Genomic DNA, 23713 nt, shown 5'->3' with positions numbered 1-23713 from the left:
GGTGGAATATTGACAAACAGTGAAAAACTACACCCTTCCCCACAAGTTGTAAAAAACAAAAACTGCTGTTAAAAGATGAGCAGAGCATTCAAAGAGATACCAGCATATTTCAAGAGAAGACTTTCATATCGGGATTCAACAAAGGTAAATCCTATTTCATTGTCGTTTAGTCTTGTTTTGTAGTCCATGCTGGTCCTTATGTAGGTCAGTTGAAATCAGACTGTTTTGGCCCCTGACAGAGCAATGCTTTCTGCCTGATGTAATAGCACTAGTCTGTTTCACTACCCACAATGCACAGCCATGATATCACTCTCCAAGTTATATACTCATCCGATCGAGGTCAAACTGCCTTAAAAGGCCCTAGACGGCAAGTGTGCAGCTGTTACATTCAACAGCTTGAAATATTACCTCTCTTTTTCCATCTTTCTTTCCTTTCATTGTCTCGGGAGTTTGAAAATATGTAATTTTTTTTTATTCCTGCATGCAGACATCCTTATTGTCAAGCTAAGTTAGCAATTGAGTCAAATGAGACTTTTGAGACAATTATTAATACAAAAAAAAACAAGGGCTACAAAATATTTCTACATGTTTTATTTGGAATAAATACCTTGAAGCATGACAAGAAAAAAAATGTATGTATAACAAAACATAATAGGTATTTACATTACTTGTTTGTGCACAGCCAGATGGATGTATACATGGTATACAAGCACATGCAGCACATTGAAATCTTTTGCTGTACAAAAGGGCAAAATAAAAATATGCATTAAAGTAATAAAGAAACCATCTTTTAGATGGACGATATGGTCACTCTGAAGAACCTTGATCATCAACGTAACATGTTTAGCGTATTACAGGGATTTTCACTTACTTTGTACAAAGAATGACTTGCCACCAAAGCACAGGGCACGACACTGTACAACCTTGTGCCACCAGCCACCAGTTCTTAAAATTCATTGTAATAGTAAATAATAACTTAAAATGGCAACTGTACCAGACAGGGCATGATTATAGCAGCTGCGCCTCTGGCTCAGTGGTAGGTAGAGGAGAGGAGATAAACAGCATTACAACAAATTAAAAAAAAAAGATTGTGGTTGAAAGCTGGATGAGGAGGGAATGTGTTTGGCAGTACAGAACATGGCTGAAAGCAGGAAATATGCTGGCCAGAAAAGAAAAAAAAATTAGGTCTGCTGAGCTAACTAACAGTGACTTTAAGGAGATGAATGGACATGCAGAAAAGAGTTTAGGGACACACGGCTAACATGCTAACACACACGTACTGATAAAACACAGGCCTTGTGTACATAAGGCTTTCTCCTTGCTGTTTTTGTTTTAGCGGGCTAATACATCGGCGAAGACTTAAACATTTCCATGATCTGTACTTTGTCAAAATGGCCCCTCTGAGTAACTGCATGTCATATTGCAGTGGTAAAGGTGGATCGCTACATTGCATGAAAGGCCATGTGGTAAGTAGTTAGAAGGCTTCCAGTTACATTACTACACAGATGACTTCATTTATTTGCATGACGTAAAGCATTGGGAACCGGCTACCTCGCTCTATTTGTGAAAAATGCTAATATTTAGGCCTGTTTGTTGATGCAGAAAATGTGCAGATAGAAATGTAGCCTGTGCTTCCTCTCAGTCCTTAAGCAATGTGAAGAAAATGGAAAAACTGGTAAACCAGTAAAGCAAATTTTTAACCTCTATTACAAATACTCCAGTCTCATTCTCGGATCTTCATTTTTGGTTAATAATGAATCACTCGCCAGTTAATTTTCTCCACAGCTCTGAGTTTTGAAGAAAAGAGGGTATCAAAGGGTAGATTGCAGCCAGTTTCATGCCGTACAAAGGCATTTGTGAGCTAGTTTATTACATACCATGTGGAATGTTTCCGTTAACCCAGATGGACTATATCAGTATTTAGTTTGGCCTCCACCACCCACTTTCATTAATGGCCATTTCAAACATCAATTGCTAACACAAATAGATATGTTTACACTGATGTCTGCAGGAAGAAAAAAAAAATCATCCATTCAGCTAAAAGCAATGCATTTGTGCAGTTTAGGCTTAATAATTACACTGTTGTTTTGGCCTTGGATAGCAATGTCCAAAGTGTTCTCATTAGTAATCACAGGTATTCATATAGTGTGGTTCTATCACATACATTTTCATATGCTTGCATAGACATGTACATTATTGATATATTAACAGCATCTAAAATGTAAACATTTTACATATAAATGATTTATAGGCATACAAATGTTTAAAAATCCTTTTAGATTAATAGAATATTGAATACATTAATTTTACTGCATTTCATTAATTAAATTAATATGTTCTTTGTCATGCTTTTTCACTTAATTTAACATTACAGTAAAATAACGACAAAAAGTGGTAAAAATTGCCTGTTGTATTTTGCATTGATGAGAAGTGGTTAGCTTTAGAGTAAAGGTGGGATTAGATTATAATAACTATACAAATATATTTCTAAGATATATTTAAAAAAATTATATAATGAATTAAAGAAAATCTTGTTTTAAATGCAGAACATACTTCGATACTTTTATGTTTTAGGTGCTGTCAATACATTTATATCGTATATATTCAAACATACAAAAATGTACATGTACCCGTTACTTATAAATACCTACAAATTTTAATGGCATCAAGCATGATTTTGAATTTGGTCTCATCTGGATGATTTACAGGTGATGGATTGGTTAGAATTAGAGGTAGAATACTATTTGCATTTGTGTTCAAGCCTGTTTATCTCACAACCTCCGTTGTCTGTCTTTTATCAGTCATTTTTTTCCACAGCTGTCCATTTTTCCCCATTGTCAGGCAGATGACAAAATATAAACTTTGAACCAGAACATACAGTCTTTTCTCTTTGTATTTTTCTGAATATGCAATTTGACAAAAATAGAAGGTCCATGTAGAGAAATAATAAATGGAGGGACGGATTATTTACAAGGGGCTAATGAACAGAAGTCCAGTTCTTGTGGCTTCTTTTTGTCTGCACACTTCTCCCTGGGAAGCAGCTTTCCCACATTTGTAACACAGCGAATCAGGCGCCGTTTGAAACCCTTCCCACAGGTCTTGGAGCAGGGGGACCAGTCGCCCACCTCCCACATGGGACAAGGGTCTCCACATGCCTGAATAGCACTGGGCTTTTGGGCTGGCTCACAATCCATTCCAGGCCCACCATCTCCTCTGAGACACTGCACCATCCTCCTCTGGAGCCCATTACCGCAAGTAACCGAGCACACGTCCCACCCAGCCGCCACCCACTTTCCTGGTTTTGGTGCAATATCTTTGACATACAATGGTGAGATTGTGTCCTTAAGAAGATCTGCCTCTTTTCCACCTTTACTGATTCCGCCCTCTTCCCTAAGAACACTGTTTTCAGAACGAGCCTTTTCTTCTTTCTTTTGCACCTTGGCCTCTTTGCTCTCCCGTGGCAAGTAGAAAGAATAGCGGATACGTGGAGGTGTCATCTGGCCTACAGATAGCACTTCAATAACCAGGGCTTCTCCCAGAGGCTTCACAGCCTGAAGAGTTTCTGTGGAGCCAACTGTTCCACTGTAGCGGAGCAGACTCCCTTTCACAAGAATATCCTTCTCCATGGCGGAAACCACATAGTTTCCATTCAGCAGGTACTTGCCCTGGCTGTTCTTGACAGCAAGATAGTTGTCATCACTCACGATGCCCTTGTAGCCACGCTGCCTGATGTCGATGTTAGAGGCTCCCACAGGAAGCATGACCACAAAATTGTAACCATGCCTGAGAAGAGAAAGGTCAGAAGAAGTATTAGAATGATTTTCGGATATTCTTTTCTTTCTTAGTATGTCAGTTGACCAATTCAAAAAGAAATGCTAAGAATGTCCTGTATGCTAAGGCTTTCCTGTAGCTCAAATAGTACAGCATGGCGCTAGCAACGCCAAGGTCATGGGTTCGATTCCCAGGGAAAGCAAGAGCTGATAAAATGTAAAAACTGTAACTTGAATTCAATGTAAATCACTTTGGATAAAAGCGTCTGCTAAACGCATAAATGTAAATGAATGTGAGTTTGTGACGCCATATCCAAAAATGACAAGAAATGTCTGATTCACAAACAAATCACTCTTATGAACCAATTATTTAGTGAATCAAAATCATTCTCAAACGCTTACCTGTGTATTTCAGATATACAAGTACAAAGCACACCATAACCAAAAAATAAAAATACTGTAAATAATTAAATCTAATGAGAATTAAATCAAATCAGGAAATCTGTACTGATACCCAGGCTTACCAAAACATGAGGTTAATAATCAATGCATGAATTATTTTAAGATTATTTGTGTGACCCAACTTCACTCACATTGGCTTGGTGAAAAGGCCTGAGACCTTCTTGCAGTTCTTATTATCTCCTCCACAGACACCACACTTGTCAAACTTCTTGTTGGATCCCAGTTTTCCATCACAGCCTGCCTTGATGCATTTGCCTTGGACACAGATTGATGAGGAGTCAGGAGAACATGGTGTACCATCAACAACCTATAAAAAGCAGAGGAAAATGATTTACATGCCAACAATCTTGTGCTAAGCATAAAACAAAACAAAATTGAAGGCCAGTTCTTGTACAACCATTCATTTTTTTTTTGCAAAACAATGTTTCATGTACTGATGATTTAAATATATAAATTACATTTCTTTTTTATTTGTAATTGAAAATGTACATTAGATAAATCCCTTTAATGGTTCCCATTGATCAGTTTTAGAGCAGCTTTGCATAACAGGGTGACTGATTTCCAACTATGACAATACGTGTGGCTAGCATGTCTACTATTAAGCTATTTCTGTATTTGTTTTAGATGAGCTACACCTTCAAATTAGTAATGGGACTTACTCAATTAATGTACAGTCTAGTCTTTTCCATTGTTTAATTTTTTCTTTATTTTTTTTGCCTTTTGGCAAAATATGTCTTTAGCAGATGAGAGTTCATTCTGTTTCTTTAAGAGTTCCCAGTCTCGCAGTCTCATAAACATACCTCTAGCCTTGACGTAACTGTTGCGTCTGTACAGTTTCACTCTGCACAACAGTATCTCACAAAGATAGGCCCTTTCTACTTCCTTATCTTTCCTCTCACTCAACTCTGCCTGTAGTGAAATCTGACGTAAATGTAAAGCAGCCACCAAACAGCAGATATGCTCATCAGTCCTTTCTCCTCTTACATGCCTGTAGTAATATATGGTTTTAATTTAACGATACTTTTCCTTTCAATAAATTCTTAGATGAAGGTTTAATAACTCATAACTGTTCTGATATTGCATGCAGCCTTTCATGTCCCAAACTATTGCAAATGTATTTTATGGTGTTAAGGTCACTTTATGTTTAGTGAGACTCCCAGACTCACTGACAGGTTATATTCCCCGTATCCTCCATGAAGTCCTCAAGCGTCATCATTTCCAGTGAGAGAATTCATGTGAACCTTAGTTTATATATGTATTATTAACTAATATAGTAAATTATAACCAACACGATTAACCGGTAGAAATTTGACATTGCTATGCTACATGGTTACTTATTGTTTGCACGCGCTTTTAAGCATTGTGGTTTAAAAACAAGTGGTTTTAAGCCAGTAAAATGCAATCAGCAGCAAAAGAGAACTCATTTCACTATATGCACACTGAGAGACTATTTCTGAGCACTGTCAGAGAAGCACACACGGGAAGATAATGCTCATGGAGCACGGGAGTATTGAACAGAGATATGTTTGCCACTGTACAGGCCTTGAAAGGTTAAATACACACACCATGCCTGTCTTTGCAACTATCTTTGTAAGCACAGTAATTAAGGTCTTAAGTGGAAGTAAACAGCTGAGAAAGAAAACACATGTGTAACAGTATATTAGATCTGGGCAGCTCTTAAAGTGACAGCATTAATAATATTGAGCTAAATAACAGCTAAATAACTAATATTCCTGCTGTCTGTTATTCATGTTAATCAAAAAAACAAAAGAGAGAAAATCTCTCACTGCTCTTGCTAAATCACTTTAAATAAGCTAAACTTTAATAAGAAGAAATATATATTTAATTTACATAGTGAAGAATATGTAGTTTGTTTAAACAGTTGATAACTTTATACAATGTATGTAGCATTTCTTATTTATTTGTTGTGGTTTTTGGTTCTATTGCTTGTAATTAGTTTCTTATTCTTATATAATTACTGACTGTTTACTTGCACTTAGTTAGCTTTTTTCATTTAGGCTAGTTTTTTGTGACAAGAACTGTAAAATTTCTATGGTATCAAAAATTTTGATATCATAAAGACCTTATTTAAAGCAAAAATAACTATATTGTGATATATACCGTTACCATGAAATAAAATTACTCATATCGTGATATAAGGTTTTGGTCATATTGCCCACCCCTACTAGTAATAATAAATAGGTCCTATTATTTTATAACTCATATTTTCCACTGCATGAAGTGATGAAATTGATATTAAAACTTTATTTTGTATTGTTTTTTTTTCTAATTGAGATGATTTTTAACATGTTAATTGCTCACCTTAGGTGCAAGAACGTGGAAGTAGCCTGTTCCATTTGCCCTGCAGATCAGCTTGCATGTATCTTTAGCCGAAACACCAGAATATTTGGGCACCCACACCACAGAGGGGGTGAGCCGGTTAGTGTTCAGGCTAAACCCATTGTAAGCTTCACACTGCTCCTCACGGTAGCTCTTGCCTAAAGAGACAATGAGGCAGATATAAGTGGCGCACATTCTTGAAATTCTTATTTTATACAATATGCAATGCGGAAAAGCATAAATTATAGCAAATAATAAAATCATCCTTGTTTACTTTTGTTTACACTAATGCTGATTTTGTGTAGATAGAAAACATTTAAACCTGTGTCAGGACATGGGGAGAGGTTGCAGGACCGGTATTTGACCCTCACTCCCTGGCAGTATTTGCCGCCATTGACTGGCACAGGGTTGTTGCACTCTCTCTTTGACAGCTGCACTCCACCTCCACAAGTTCTGGAGCAGGTACCAAACGGTCCCCATTTACCCCATCTGCCATCCACCTAATACAGAAGAAACAGGAAGAGGGGGTTGTCACAACTCACTTGATCTTTGAACATTGAACATCCTTTGACAACAAGCTCTATTTTACTTCTAAATCCCAAATAACTTGGCCACCAAGAACACGTTCACGGGTCATGTGCAAGATCGCTAAGCAACAGGGCAAATAAACCAAGTAACAGGTCAAGTGCAGTGCGTTTAACAGGCTGACATCGGTATGTCAAATCTTTGTTGTGGTCACATGACATCTTTCACACTGCAGTGAGAGTTTTTTAAAATATGTTCAATGTGTTCATTCAACAAACGTTTAAATCCTCTTTTCTACAATTCTAAATTCTGCAAGTGAGCATGATTAAAACAGTAGTGACATTTGTATATTTAATGTCCATCCACCCAAGTATTTGGGATACTGTAGATGTGTGAAAGTACCTTAGTTTTAGGGATCTCCTGTTTGTCCATGCATGTGCCCCTCAAGCAGAGCTGACCGTCCCCACAGCTGGTTCCATCTGCCCATGGAAAGTGTCTTGTCTGGCACACCAGTTGGCCGCGGGTCTTTCCTGTGCACCACAAGCGCTGACATGGTGCTTGCATGAACGGGCACGGCTTTGAGCCGGCACCGAAGGCAAGCTCACACTGCCGCTCTAAACCATACGATGCACCTGGGAGCACATCTGGAAGAGCTAACGGTTTCTGAGGTTGATCCAGCAGACAATCGCCTGCAAAGGTGTCAAATCATAAGAGAATGTTACACAGTTTTATGAAATTGTATTTACAGCACTTTAGAGACTTTTGTTTACACTCAATTTACCTGTAATTCTTTAATAAAAAATACAGTAAGTATGATTTATTGCTGTACGAAACTAAAGTTTGACTTGATGACTGGAGTGTGAGCATGATATATTTCCTTTAGATTTTTGTTTAGCAGAGATGTAAGTGTACATATAAATATGTCTTCGTCTACAGAGGGCAAATATCAGCCCTGAGAGGGGTTCTGAATCCCCCGGTGACCCCATTGTAAACCTTCACAGAAACACTCCAGTCAAATAGTTACGTCAGACGCCACACTGTTTCAACAAAAATTTAGAAGACATTGGAAGAATTCTTTGAAGACAGCTTTTCAGAAAGCACCAACACTGAGATGTTAAATCCAGACTCACCCATAGCTCTACAAGCCCTGAGCACGCTCATATACACTACGATTCAAAAGGGATCAGTTTTTTGTTTGTTTTTGAAAGTAGTCTCTTATGCCCTCCAAGGCTGCATTTTTTATCAAAATACAGTAAAAGCAGTAATACTGTGAAATATAATTACAACTTAAAATAACTGTTTTCTATTTTCATATATTTTAAAATGTAATTTATTGCTGTGATCAAAGATGACTTTTCACCAGCAGATACTTCAGTCTTCAGTGTCACATGATCCAAAATAATTTTGATATACTAATTTGGTGTAACGTGTAAGTTTTGGTTTTGTTCTGTTTCTACCTTATTTGGTTCTTCCTGTTTTAGTTCCTGTCCTAGTTCTGTTAATTAATGATCCCCATCACCTGTGTTTGATTTAATCATCTTGTTTCCTCGTTTGTTCCTCTCCCTTTATAAGTTCTCAGTTCTGCCTTTATGTTTGTCAGATCTTGAGTTTACTAAGTGTCATGCGTGTGTTGAAGCTGTTTATTAAATACTACACTTTTGTTGGACGCCGTTTTTCCTCCACAACCACCAGACCGTAACATTTGGCACTCAGGAAACATTTCTTATCAATGTTAAAAACAGCTATGCTGCGTAATATTTTTGTTGAAACTGTTATCCATTTTTTCAGAATTCTTTGATTAATATAAATTTCAAAAGAACAGCATTTATTTGAATTTTATTAATGTATGTAAAACATTATATAAATGTATTTACTCTCATTCATTTAATGCATCATTGCTGATTCAATGTATTATTTTCTTTTAAAAGAAAATTCAATCCTTTTTACAGTACAAACAGCCAAGCTGCTCCAACCCTCATATTAAAATGTAGCTTCATTATACACTAATGCAATCAATAAAATCTTTATTGCACATTATTTTGTTTTCTAGAACTTAAAATAGAAAATAAATGCTTTTAAACTAAACACACTACACTTTGATCTAAACATATTTAAAGGCAAATTTCAGCATAGATGTATCGTGTGTCAAAAAATAGTGTTATATTTTAGTACTGCTGTGTTATCATTGTATGGTTACCTGTAAAGGCCAAACATATTTGGCATTATCCAAAAGCAGTAATAGTTTTAGAATTCATGTTTTATGCAAACCATATTCAGACCACTTCAGTTTACTTCAAGGGGCTTCGTTTCACTTTAAAGTTAATTTGGAGCTTTCACATTGTCAGAATTCATGCAAACCACTCTCAGACCCTTGAAATGTAACAGATTAAGTGTAGGTCTATAGGAAATGCACAGTATCGCTTTCTTTTACTTACCGTGTCCACTGTCCAGGTAGTCAGTGATAATGGCAGCACTGCATGGTGACCAGGGACTGGTGCGGTTGATTCGGATCAGAGTGGGAGACATCATGTGATTGTCCTGCAGCTTGCCAAACACTTCCTCACATGCCTTAACATTATCGTGTGGCATATTGAAGACATGTCCTGTAGCGGTCAAGGAGTAAAGGAGAGGAGAAAGGAGTGAGATCACAAGAGCAGAAAAAAAAATGCAATGTGTGTCAGCACTTTACACTGATGTAAATGAACCATCTCTAGAAATGATCCAAATGTAAATTTAGATTTTTGCCTTTTAAATCACCAATCATTCGAATACAATTTTCCTGTCAGCAGTCAGACCACAGCTATTCTGAGTCACTTCTACAATACCTCCAACATCTCCCCACATTTCCTCCCTGGCCTTGAGAGGAAACTTTTGCAAACCCGCCTATGAGGATTCCTACAGGGAAACAAGCCACTTCAATAGAGCTTATCTTTCCTCAGCTGCTCCACTCAGTTAATCTGAACTGAATGAACATCATCTCTGGGACAATGTTGTGTAAATCCTCCAAAAGATTTTGGATGCTGCAATTACTGTTTCTAGACCCACATTTTGAGTAGGGTTGGCAAGCATTCAGTTAGCAGATTTCAGCACCTCCAAATATAATAAATGACAATGCAATAGGCGTTAACACTTTATTTCGATAGTCCACTTTAGACATTCTACTAACAATAAGTAACTTTATAATTACATGTCAACTAGCAGTCATTAGAGTATTAGTAGACTGTCTGCTTAATATCTTCTAACACTTTATTTTGATGGGTCCACAACATAAAACATACTGACTATGCAAGTATATGTCAACTTGTTCTACCAACCCTAAACCTACCCTAACAGTCTACTCTGAGAGTTAATAGACATGTAGTTGCAAATTAGTGAGAATTAGTTGACATGTAGTTACAAAGTTACTTATAGGCTAATTTGTAGAATATCTAAAGTGGACTATCGGGAAAAAAAGAGTGTAGCCCAAAAGGCTTGTTATTGGAGCATCATGCTTGTGCTGGGATTGATAATATGAATGCAAGTTTAGGAGAAACTGTGGTTAGTCAGTGATATTCTGTGTGCAGTGTACTAAATCAATATTTTAAAGAGGTCATGAACTGAGAAACCAAAATTCCCTTGATCTTTTGACACAAGAGGTCATTGCAATATAAAAACATCCTGTATGTTTCAAAACTTTCAAACTCAAAACGTTCTCATTAGTCTAAAAACAGCTTATACTGAAGCCAGTCTGCCAAAACATTGAGGAATGTGCCACTCTATGATGTAATAGTGTGGATAAGCACCGCCTCTGCAGAAGATGATCAACGCAGGTTCTACATCACTGCCTGTTTTGCCCCGCCCACCAATTCATGCATGTAGTGTAAATAACGTGAGAGACATACGCAGGTCTATGTAGAAATCAAGCGTTAAAGATGGCGCTGAAGACAAGACGCTGTGCAGTGCCAAGTTCTGGAAACACAGTCTTTGCGTTGCTTTCCTTCTGATCCCAACATTAGGAAAGAGTGGATGAACTTTATTTCTGTCATGACAACTCTCGGAGGGATTGGCATGGTAATGTACATGACAATATTAACGTATTTGGTCTTAGTGGAATAGATCTGCTATGTTGCTGCTGCTGCTGAAATACATCCACAACATGCTGCTGTGAGCATGTAAGAAATACTGCTGCTGCAAATATAGCATATATGAAATAACCCCATATACCATACATGAATCACCTCGTAGCAGATCTATACAGGTGGAGCTGGGGGAGGTGGAGGGTTTCTGAAGCTCGCTACAAACTACTACAGCAAGCACTAATCATATATTTGAATGTTGAGCAGCGAGCTCATTGGCTACTGATACAGGAGAGGACCAATCAGCTGCGCCACGTGATATATCATTAGGTCAGATTGAGTTAGACCTATCGGACTGTATCTAGAGTTTCATGACAGAACTCTGTATTATTAATGAAGTTCTAGACCACATCATTAAGATCTTGGTGCTTTGTTTACATCATTTTACCGTGGATTCGTTTACAAACAAGGCATGATTCAACATGGGATTTTCAGAAAGACTGAAACTAAAAGATGATGATGTGCTGATTATATTGGATTCGATGTCGCACCACACAAGTGTGAGTAACTGTTTTTATAACGTGGTCTCTATTGCTTTGTCTGTTATTACAGACTGTTTGATATGTACTAAAATGTGTACTTAAATCACAGCAGCGTCCATCTATGAGGAATGTACGATGTCAAATACACAAGTGTTAGCCAATCATAGCAGTGGGCGTTTACTTACGAGTCTGCAATCCGCCGGAGGGGGGTTAAAAACAGGACAGAAAATGTATTACTTCTAAATGATGAAGTTTTTGATGTAAAAATCTTGATAAAATTATAAGTGGACCTCAGAGAACAGTACAAAATAAAAAAAACAAAGGCAGTTCATGACCCCTTTAAGATTATTACAAGATATTAAGATATTTTAGGAACAGGGGTATACTGCTAGTCAGTCAAATCTTGACCCCCTGAAAAGAGACAAGAATTATGGGTAATGCAATTTTTTAACAGAGAATTAACTATTTACTATATTTTTTTAATTGAAATCTTGCTGACTTGTGGCTTCTACAGAAGCATACATCATTGTTTAACAATCCTGTAGCTCATGGTACTATACAGTAGGTCTCTCTTGAAAGGTTCATATTTTGTCGTTAAAAATCAATTTCTCAATGGAGAAAATGAATGGGAATTTAACTGCCAGAACCTTACAGTTGTGCTTTATACATCTGTTTACACTTACCAAGCTCATGGGCAGTAGTGAAGGCAGATGGCAACCCATCATCTTCAATCACAGAACAACTTCTCTTGGGATCACACATGGTGCCAACATCTGCCATACCCAGTGTGTCACATGTTGAGGCTCCACACAGATCCTAGATCCGTAGAACATAAACAAATTGTGGTCATTCTTTTCAAAATTTTAAAGATTTGTGTAACACTTTACTTTAAGTAACAGTTCTCACTATTAACTAGTAGCTTATTAGCATACATATTAATAGCATATTGGCAGTTTATTAGTACTTATTAGGCACATATTAATAACTTGTTCTGCATGACCATATTCTAGATCCCTTAACCCAACCCAATACCTAAACTTAAAGGTCCCATGACATGCTGTTTTTTGGATGCTTTTATATAGGCCTAAGTGGTCCCTAGCACTGTATCTGAAGTCTCGTTCCCGAAATTCAGCCTTGGTGCAGAATTTCAACCACTACGAGCCAGTCCCAAAATGAGCTTTCCTTAGGACGAGCCATTTCTGTGTCTATAGCTTTAAATGCTAATGATGAGGAGATAGGCGGGGCAAGGTGGAGGGTGGGTGTGTGTCCTGCAGCTTGCGGCCACGGTACCATGCGCTAATGTTGACAGTGCATGTATGGCAATGGCTCGTAGACACGCAGTCATTCAAGCTTTTCAGTTTGACCCAGAATCTGATCCGGATGGAGAAGCATCGGATGAAGAAGTTGCAACTCAGCGGCTACAGCAGGACGTCTCCGAATGGTTAGTTTAAAATATTGTGTCTGGATACAGTTAGTGTTTCCCACACATAGACTTTACCTGGGCGGGCCGCAACAATATCCACCGCCCGCTGCCATCAGCTCCCGTGTCTCACACGAGCGTGACTTTAGCACAATATTTAGTAACTTTCAGACCCTTTAGGCGGTTTTTTCCCATAACGGGTACATACTAACAAACCTAGCGAAAAAAACAACCTTATCATTCAGTTGGAAGATGTCTCCAGTACTGCCCCGCGAGCGCGAGGTCTCTCTCCCAGGGCAGTGTCGCCTCTCTCGGCGTCTGTTCTGAGCAGGGAGCGGCAGAGAAGCAACGCTTTCAGTTTGCCTTAAAGCAGCAGACTCATCAATAAATCATTTAAAAAACAGCGTTTCCAAGCACTTGTCGCTTACTGACTGTTTGGACTTTTAAATATGAACATAATTTGTCTGTTAATATGCGCAGTTTATTACTAAGATGCAAAACAGTGCTTCGCTCGTTTGCAAGCCATGATGTCTCTCGCTCGCCTCGCACGGTAGTAGCTCATTCTCTCATGGGCGGGCAAAGCAGAGAAAGGGGAGGTAACCTTTCCCCGTATGACGACATAAGGGGAAGATTCCAGATCGGGCCATCTGAGCTTTCATTTTCTCAAAGGCTAAGCAGGATACCCAGGGCTCGGTTTACACCTATCACCATTTCTAGCCACTGGGGGACCATAGTCAGGCTAGGGGAACTCATATTAATGTTAAAAGACCTCATAAATATTTTCATGCCATGGGACCTTTAACAACTACTATTAATAAGCCGCAAAGTAGGAGTTTGAGTGAAAACTCTAGTTAATAGTGAACGTGTTTCCTAATCTAAAGTGTTACCAGGATTGGTTTTGTAACTACAAGTCAATATTAGTACAATTTATTTTGTTTTTTTTTCATATTTAACCCATAAAAAGGTCATTTAAATTCTTAAATTTTTTTAATAAACATTTAGCCTTCAGTGCATATCTAAAACTAAAATATTTAGATTAAATTAACAGCTGAATATTTAGCTATTATTTAAATTGGTGACGCTGCTGGGCAAATCAACCAATGGCGTATTGTTTCAATCACTGGCATATATATCCTGGTGTAAAGTTATATATTAATAATAATAATAAAAACGGACAACACATATGTCAGTAAACGGAACTGAAGAATTACACTAGCACTAAGTGAGAAACAGTCAGGTGAAAAATAGGAAATTGATAGCTAGAAGAATGTGCTTTTAATTGACATGGCAATATTTCACATGCCCAAAATAGCTCTAATTTCTATTGGTATAAAATGCATTATCCCAGTCCAAAATAATTTCCGACTGACCTATATTGTGTTACCACAGTTTAAAATGGATTTGCTCAAAATATCTGTTGAGCCTTACTGAATCAACATCATAATAGCAGGTTTGCTGGTCAACCTTGTCCCATGGTGCAACACCCTATTCCAATTCCCAAAAAAGGACTAACATTGACTGTGCTCGTAACCTTAGCATTAAAAGTAGAGTTTCTCTCTGGCCACAACACACTTAAAGGGAACAGAAGCTTCACCACATTTAGGAGAGACAGTTCAACTCCTGTTATTTAACTCATTTAACTCACACAAACACATTTTGCTCTCAGAAGCCCAAAGGCTCTGACTTTGACCACATAAATCTAGGATGAAGCTCCAAGTCAGTGTGACATGTTACTACGAGGACACAGTGTTTCTTCTGATATTCTTATGGTTTACATCTCTAATTTGACCTAGTTCTCACATTCTCTCTGCATTTCTTAATGTTCTGTGAATCCAGCTGCTAACGCCCAAGAATCATCATGGGGCTAATCATAAAGTCTCCCTAGTCTTTTTAGACCTTCTGACGAAGGATGCCTTGACATTCACCACACCCAAGTGCTTCCCTGTAGTCAGCATATCAACATATTGGTCGGGAGTGTATTCTTAAGACATCATTTTGTGCAGATAACAATTGCAATAATATTTTTTCCCAAGACAAAATAAATTGTTATTGAAACAAACACAAGTAATCCACCAGTAAGTTTAGTTTAGTTTGGCTAGACAAAATGTGACTCACTCTGAGACCTGACTCTACACTCACAGGAAGAAAATTCAGCAATGTTGCCAAATTCAAAATGTAGGCTTTTATTAAATGAAGGCAACATGATCTCTTCCCACAAATGCATGTAACAGAAAAGTTGTGAGCTCTCTTTCTAAATAACTCTAGACACCACTGCCTTTTTCAAGCATAAGAGCTTTTAACTTTACATTAGTGCTCATTACAAACGTACACAAACAAATCTGGAAGCAGACGGTTTGCTGATTGGATTACTAAAGAACATGAACCATTGTGGTTGTTCAAAGCTATGGTGGTTAGGTTGTTACTTTGGTCATATGTAGTCCAAAAACTTCTAAACTTCTAGACAGAAACTATTACAAACATGCATGGACAATTTCATGAACGGTTCCTTTTTGGCCTAAACTCTGCATCTTATTCTTACATCACCAGCAGTTCAGCTGTGAGAATAATAGTTTAATTCATTATTAGAATTTGGAAATTTTCTAAATTCAAATGAAAACGACAATGAAATAACATGATTTTCTTCACATGTTTTTGTTTAGTGGGATCATATAAAACATTTGATTAGAAATAAGAAACACTGTAGACCCAGACCATGTCCTGACGCATGTGATGCATAGTTGGATGGAATATGAAGAAAAAAATCAGATGCGATTGAGGTTTTTTTTTCTATGTAATATTTTTTTGCAACTATTTAAGATGTTATCTGATCAACTTATTACTCCATTGTACCCAGTGAATTCATTTGACAATTTTCCCCACTTATTCACCCCCCTCCCCCAGAGTTCAGACTCCAAGTGCCTGACGACATGTTTTGGTCATAAAATATGGTATGGGCCTTTTGGATTGTAGCCATCTGCCTGTGCCAGGTGGAGGAAACTGAATCAGACCATTTCAGGTTCTGGTTTAGCTAATGGTCCTGTGCACCGATAATGTTAGATAAGCAATGAGAGCAGACATCCAAGTAATTTCAGTTAACTTATCTATCAATTGTTTTTTATCCATGTTTGGCAAGAAATCTCTTTATCCTCTGAAAAACAGGGGGGGGGGGGACTTGTCCATACTCTCCACAAGCAGCGCTGACCCAATTGGCATCCAACATAGCAAACATACGACTTTCATTATGCATTTATAAAATCCAAACTGTTCCATATGTGCATTTCTCTCTTTTCCCCTCTCTCACTAACTCTTGCCTTCCTTAGCACTTTCTATCTATATCGTTGTTGTACTTTCTCTGATAAACTATCTAACACTACCCCTGTGGGGAGGTAGTGGTTATATGGTTAGCCACCCGGGTAGATGTACACTTCCAGCAGAGTGTCTGTGCAAACAAGCACATAATTAAATACAGGCCGCATAGAAATTTACATTGTAGTTCTTCAGTATTAAAAAAATTAGATGTTTATTCTAATGATTGCAACTATCTTTGAGGCATTTAGTGTTTGCAATCTTGTTATTTTATGCTGTTCCAACAAGCGCAATGAAAACGTTTCTTTCGAATTGTACCATGTGACAAACTTCAGAACCACATGAACTGCAAAAAACAAGCTCACATGGCAGTCAACAAGCCCCAAGCTAGTGATCATTTTCAAACCAAATATGTCGTTATATAAAAATAGGAGATGGGCCTACAGTATATAGCCCAAGGCTATTGGTTACTTTTAGTTTGCCAGCCAAGGAACACATTGAGAAGGCAGATTGTGCAAATGTGATTTGATGCTGGTAACTTTAGTTGGAACTAGCAGTGATATTCAGAATTTTGCAAATAAATGCTATAGACTCGTTGATGTGTCTGAGATAGATTGATGTGGTCCTATATTTTTATTTAAAAAAAGTGTAGTGCTGTAAATGCTTGACTCTTAAAGGATAATTCATAGGCTATCAACTCAAATGCTTCATTATTTATTAGTGCCTCAGATAGAGAACAAATGCCTTTGATAATGGCTGTATTTAGAAAATACAAATAAACTGCAGATGTGCCTTTCTTTCTCTGTGATGAACAGCTGAGTTAAACTTTTCAACTGACTTGCTGTTCCCAATTACCTAAATTACATAACACAAGGATCCATTATAAAATACCAGTAATGCTCTAGTATATGGGTATACATGAATTTACAACCAAACATAAGCCCTCAATAGAATGTTCAATTTGCATATTTTACGATATAAAGTAGATTAAATTACATCAGCTTTTTCAACGCCAATGTAAGCTATTACATTAATGCTATTACACGTGTACACTGTGAACTGTAGTTCTTGTGCTGCAGTTGCATGTAGAGCTTTGTAAATTTATCTTGTGTCACTGTTGTAATGGTTACATTTCATGTTGCCATAGCATGACTCTCGGCTTCTCTCTTGCAACAGTGGCCTAGTTACAATTCTTGCTCTGGTTTTTATTAAACATGTTGCATTTTTGCATGACTGGCCAGCAGTGACTCATTTTGAGACTTTTCTTGTTTCTTGCAACAAATGTACTTTTTTGATGCCACTACATCTTTTGACAGAAAATTAGGTCATTACTGAACACCTTGAATGGAAAGATATGCTGTTTTACTCTCAGGCTGCAGCTGGGAGTAGAGCTCTGCAGCAGGTGGGCCTGGACACAGCAGGCACATAGGTTTTCTCTCTCTATCTTTCATGCTTTTCCCTCTCTTCACCACCCTCAGCCTCTCCCTCATTAAATACTAGTAATGGGAAACAGACTGAAAAGGGGTAGGAGGAGAAAGAGGGGTAAAGAAGAGTCAGATCTCTCTCAGCTGGGACTGTGGTTAGGAGAAGCTCCCCACGAAACTGGACACTTCCCATTACTGTATGAAACTCCCTTTACCTCTGTTTTATACATTGGCCTTGCTGACATAAACAGCTTAAAGAAATAGTTCTGTCATCATTTACTCACCCATTTGACGTTTTTCTTCAGTTGAACACAATAGAAAAATGTACAAATGCCCAGTGCATAACACTTTTCCATTAAAGTACAAAGCACTTTAAAACTTCAACAAGGATGCAAAAGAACCATAAAGTACCATATATTTTAAGTCATCTGAAGTTATATAATAGTTTTATGAGAGGGCCAGTCCAAAATGTTAGTCCTCATGAAGTCAAGAACTGGATCAATCTGATTTGTGATCACATTATTAAAAACCTGCTTTGTGAACCTGATCAACCGATTTATTTATAAGATCTGACTCAAAAGAATGTTTCGCTCACAAATCAGTACTTCTCTCTCTCATGAAGTCTCTCAGAAGGTGAATAGCAACTTTTCTTACTCAAAGCTATGTTTTAAGAAGACATGAAGTGCATGAGTCATAAGAGTTACTTTTCGTGTCTTTTTTAAGCTTTAGAGCTGTCCCCATTTATTTTAATTGAATGGAAAACAGCAACTAGCACATTAAAAAAATGTCTGTTCGCTAATATTACTATTTTAGCTATTTAATACAATAGGTGGCTGTGCATTAACTGAGTAAACAATCTGAATCTACATTTTTATATCTGCAGTATATCTTTGTATACATTGTTTACTTATCTATCCATTAATTAATCTAACCTATCATCAGCCATCCATCATTTATTCATTTGCCCATCAATTTATATGTGTAATTTCATTCATTTTCTCTCTGTATTATTTATCCAGACTTGCATAATCACACGATACTCAGGTTGGGAACTTTTATTTTATATAGGCTAGCAGATGTACAAGTCTAGCGCCTCTCCAAGTCATCTTGAGTCAAGACCATAAAGAAACCTGACAATCTCTCTCTGTCCACAGAGAGTAATGAACATAATGAGTGGAAGAATGTAGGGAGTAACTGTGCTCTCTTGCTACAATGCTTCATAAGTTCCCTTTGGAGAAGAAACAGTAAAGCATTTACTCCCCTCAGAATGATTCACTACAGCTGTCATCCAGACTAGGCAGACATGACTGGTCTGGATGTCCAGTTCAGGTCATGTGTAACTGCAGCAGATTACAAGAGGATACAGTGGTTGCGCTCATCTGGCATTTTCAGAGCTGGAAATGTTTTCACACATATGTGTTCCTAAAAAACAGCTGACAGCATAAAATGAGTTCATGGGTCAATCGGTACAAAGCAGGGGTTTGAGTAAAATCATAATCTAAGGACTGAATGCTAAGCTTTGTGCAGCCATTCCTTAATATTGCCCTGGTCAATGTTACTGACAACCAGCTAATAACAATACCGAAATAAATTGAAACAATGCACCATTTATTCTGCAGTGAGGTTAAACAAGGGCAGGAAAATGTCAAGTTGAAGGAAGTTGATGCTACCAAAACTAATTAACATAATTTTATACAAATTTGGTGGCCAGTAAAGCCAGTCAGCCATTTCATAATAGTGGTATGTATTATGGTTTAGTTTAATTTAAGCAATATTCTTCATTCCAGGTTTACTGGAAAACTGTGCCAGTGATTTTTCGTTGCTAAATAATATTGCATTGCTTCTTGTATGTTTTGTCCAAGTCCACTGAGTGCTGCTAAAAGTGTGTTCAGTTTTACTCTGAACAGATGAACATGAATCTGGCTGTACCAGGTGGGTCACCGAGCAAGTTTACTACATCAGAAAAGGCATATGGAGCTGGTCATGTGATGCAAATGTCGAATGTTTTAGTTTACAAATCATGCGCTATGGTAAAAGTGTTTTGAGGTCACTCATATTGTGAAAGGAACCTTGTGAAAATAAGTCTTTATTAATTCATAATTCATAAAAAAAGATTATTGAAGTGGTCTATACTGTATAACTAGTGCACTATATTCAAAATCAATCAATCAATTAATCAGTCAATCAATCATATGATTTCAGAACTATCCCTTTACCTGCAAATTATCACACTATTTCTGTTTACCCCCAAAAGAATCTTATCAAACCTGCCCAAATTTCACATTACTCTACATCTGATCTTGTGAAAATGTTGATTGCACTGTTTAGCCTGTTTAGATGTTCCATCCAATCTCAAAACTTTATAATGGCTAATCCTGCTTAAAACACTATCAATTAAAAACAACACTCTAAAAGTTCAATGAGACCAATAAGCAAAATATTTTAGCACTCTGCTAAGTATTCTGCATACGTGAGTTGTATATTTGCTGATTCAGACCACACATTCCTGCTCGTAGTGCTGATACAGAGCAATAGCTCAAAGGCAGGCCTGACCCATGACCTTAACAACACTAATAAACATGATGGGAAGCCCGAGGCAACTACAGGTTAACTGTAGAGGCCACTCTTGTTGCAGCCTGCCCAGTACTCTGTGAGATACAAAACATATTTCAGAGTTTAACCACATTTTATGTACCAGTGCTCGGATAAAAACTTTTAGTTTGGAGTAAAAGCACATTGAAACATGTGCTTTTTTTGTTTGTTTTATTTTATGCTTATGCAGTCACCATTGGACTTAAAGGATTAGTTCACTTTTAAAAAAACTTTTGCTGATAATTTACTCACCCCCATGTCATCCAAGATGTCCATGTCTTTCTTTCTTCAGTCGAAAAGAAATTAAGGTTTTTGATGAAAACATTTCTCCATGTAATGGACTTCAGTGGGACCCAAACGGTTCAAAGTCCAAATGGGAGTTTCAGTGCAGCTTCAAAGGGCTTTAAACGATACCAGACAATGAATAAGGGTGTTATCTAGCGAAACGATCGGTCATTTCAAAAATAAATTAAAAAGTTTAAGTTTTATAAGCACAAATGCTCGCCTTGCTCTGTTCTGTGATGCGCGTTCGTGACGTCACGTAATACGCAATGACGTTGAAAAGGTCACGGTTGATTTAGGCGGAAGTACAGAGTCAGTGTTTACAAATGTGCGGAAGGAGGACCATATACACATATTCAAATGTCTTTATGTCAGTTTATCGTTTAAAATGCCCATTTCGTGTGCGTATCCTGGGTGTTTTAATATTAAAAAGCCTAAAAGAAAATTTTGGATTTCATGTCAACCGTGACCTTTTCAACGTAATTGCGTATTACGTGACGTCACGAACGCGCATCACAGAACAGAGCAAGGCGAGCATTTGTGCTTATAAAACTTAAACTTTTTTATTTATTTTTGAAATGACCGATTCGTTTCGCTAGATAACACCCTTATTCATCGTCTGGTATCGTTTAAAGCCCTTTGAAGCTGCACTGAAACTGTCATTTGGACTTTGAACCGTTTGGCTCCCACTGAAGTCCATTATATGGAGAAATGTTTTCATCAAAAACGTTTCCATTTCGAATTTCAGTCGAAATTTCTTTTCGACTGAAGAAAGAAAGACATGGACATCTTGGATGACATGGGGGTGAGTAAATTATCAGCAAAAGTTTTTTAAAAGTGAACTAATCCTTTAAAAGCTGTGATTACAGTGTCATCATAAATCATGTCTAAATTGGTTCGATTATTGGGTAAGTAAATTGCAGCAGTCTGTGTGGTGTTCAGTTTTTTTTTTTTTTTTTGGTTTTTCATGTTGCCAGCCATCTTGATCGAATTACCAAAAATACATTAGCCGGATCATACTAGATCATTCGTTGATTTTCATACTGCCCCCTATTGACGAAAGACGCATTACACATTACCTGTTTTGTGAATAGGATGGCCGTATCCCAATACTCCGCATGCTTATCGCTGTTTTTGTTCAGCTTCATCTGCCAGGTGCAGAAATTACGCAGGGTCATCGCCGCGTTCCCGGAAACCTTGGGTCCTTTCTCTTCCTCGTTAATCACCATAAACTTGACAACAACGATGTTGATAGAGTTAAGAATGGTGGGGTGTTTGTAAAGCTTAGCTGCCACTGACATTAAGGTCAGCACGTAATGCTTGAGGTCGTCACCGTGGAATTTGGCCATGGATTCATCGGCCACCACTAATGTCTCTACATAACGCGGAATGGAGACAAATCTCTTCGAGCGGTTTTTCAGAACTGACATAGTGACGTTAGTCTTGTGTTGTTCCTTTAGGTGCTTAAACTCTGCCAAAGACTGTGCAACGGTTTGGGTCACACCGCTGTCCACGCCGCATCTTGACGTGGAGTTTCCACTCAGATTGGCGTTAGATCTGCGACTGATGAGATGCGCATGCACATTGTCGTTCAAAGCCGGCTTGATGAAATATTCCCAGCCATCGTAACCGAATGCGCCCTGCAGCCCCTTGCACAAGCTGAGCGCTGCATAGGAATAGGGATCGGAATTCACCTCGCCGGCATAAAAACACCGGCTCAGATCTTCACTGTGCGCGGAATTTTGAGCGGTTGTGTCGGTGTGCGTCGAGAAAGCTGGAGCAATGAAGCTGGAGTCAGACTGTAATTCGAGTACAAAATCTTGTTCGAATGCACTTATTTTGAATACAACTGTTTGCGGCAACGTGTTGTCTTCAGCGCTGACTAAATTGTTCTTGACATGATCCAGTCTGACGGGCATGCACAACTGACTCTGCATTGAATTCACAATTTCCCATTGAACATAGAACACGTTAACAAGAAGAACTGACCTTAGCAACAAAAACATGTTTGTGCGCGAGAAACTGTTTGATTTATAAAGCGCAAAATGAGAGAGACAGCGAGATGTGAACGCAACAATATTCCAGGATGCGCTTGCACTAAAATGTTGCCTTTGCGCGTTCACAAAGTGTGAAATCCGCCGGTCTGTGATCCATGCCTTTCTTGTACCTGTATACTGAAGCGGCTCTGCTCATCTGTCGCCTTTATGCGCGCGCGGCATTTGTAAACATCCAGCGCTTGTAATCAGAAGATTTTGGGGAGGTGCTCAAGTGCGCTCATTGGGTATGCCTTTTGTCTTAAGTTTAAGCCAGCAACTACTTGTGGCTCTGTGAGCTTTCGCATCATCAGCGCGCAGCGCTCCAAGAGCCGGGTTTCCCTCCCACTACATCTACAGCATCCAAACTGTGACTTGAGAGGGCAGCACATGAATTACATATGCATACAGGCTATTACAGTTATATATATTCTGTTTAAGTGATCTTCCAATTGTTGTGGTAGGGAGTGAATGTGCAGTGATTTCTACACCAGTGAGTGACATTATCATCATTTAAGGGGAGGTTATGTAATCGCACACCAAAGATGTATATTATTTTTTCCCATAATTTCTTAAATGATTCAGTGAAGAGCATATGGTGCGTGGGCTTGACCTTTTCTAAATATGTTTTTTACACAATTTGTATTGTATACAGCACTGTAGAAATAAAAGTGAGTTGATACAAAGGAATACAATTTGTCATTGTGGCAGTACCCATTACCCTTAACGGTTCACTTACCTAACCCTAGGATTCTTGTTGTACATTACATCGACATTATACATTAAGGAAGTAATATTCACCATATAGGCCTAGTGCTATAGCTAAGGTACAAAGGGCATACCTTTGGGGATGTCGTGCTGCTCACAAGCAATTTCTCCATTATGCTTCCTTAAGGACTTCTGAACGTAGAAATTGTCGATTTGATATCCTTGCACCAATGACCCCCATTCATGCACTGGTG

The 23713-nt window shown here is 38.1% G+C and overlaps 1 protein-coding gene across 1 annotated transcript; it reads right to left on the bottom strand.

The window, feature by feature from the left end:
• Positions 1 to 587: 587 nt before the first annotated feature.
• LOC306870606 (A disintegrin and metalloproteinase with thrombospondin motifs 15-like) lies at positions 588 to 22747 on the bottom strand. Its single transcript, XM_079417979.1, has 8 exons — positions 21798 to 22747; positions 12378 to 12510; positions 9533 to 9700; positions 7500 to 7786; positions 6895 to 7072; positions 6555 to 6730; positions 4364 to 4539; positions 588 to 3783 (listed from the first exon to the last, which is right to left on the bottom strand). The coding sequence occupies exons 1-8, from the start codon at positions 22722 to 22724 to the stop codon at positions 2964 to 2966; spliced, it is 2865 nt and encodes a 954-aa protein (XP_079274105.1). The 5' UTR covers positions 22725 to 22747; the 3' UTR covers positions 588 to 2963.
• Between the last annotated feature and the right edge of the window lie 966 nt (positions 22748 to 23713).

Source organism: Barbus barbus (assembly GCF_936440315.1).
Source record: "Barbus barbus genome assembly, chromosome: 6".
Lineage (NCBI taxonomy): Eukaryota > Metazoa > Chordata > Actinopteri > Cypriniformes > Cyprinidae > Barbus > Barbus barbus.
The sequence above is the reverse complement of the archived record's forward strand: the minus strand, read 5'-3'. Positions and strand labels throughout refer to the sequence as shown.

Excerpts from the sequence above, each read along its gene's own strand:
- LOC306870606 (XM_079417979.1), bottom strand. The coding sequence starts at position 22,724 with ATGTTTTTGTTGCTAAGGTCAGTTCTTCTTGTTAACGTGTTCTATGTT. Across the intron at positions 9,701-12,377 it reads CACTACTGCCCATGAGCTTG|GACATGTCTTCAATATGCCA; the intron begins GTAAGTGTAAAC and ends TGACCGCTACAG. Across the intron at positions 3,784-4,363 it reads GGCCTTTTCACCAAGCCAAT|GCATGGTTACAATTTTGTGG; the intron begins GTGAGTGAAGTT and ends TTCTCTTCTCAG.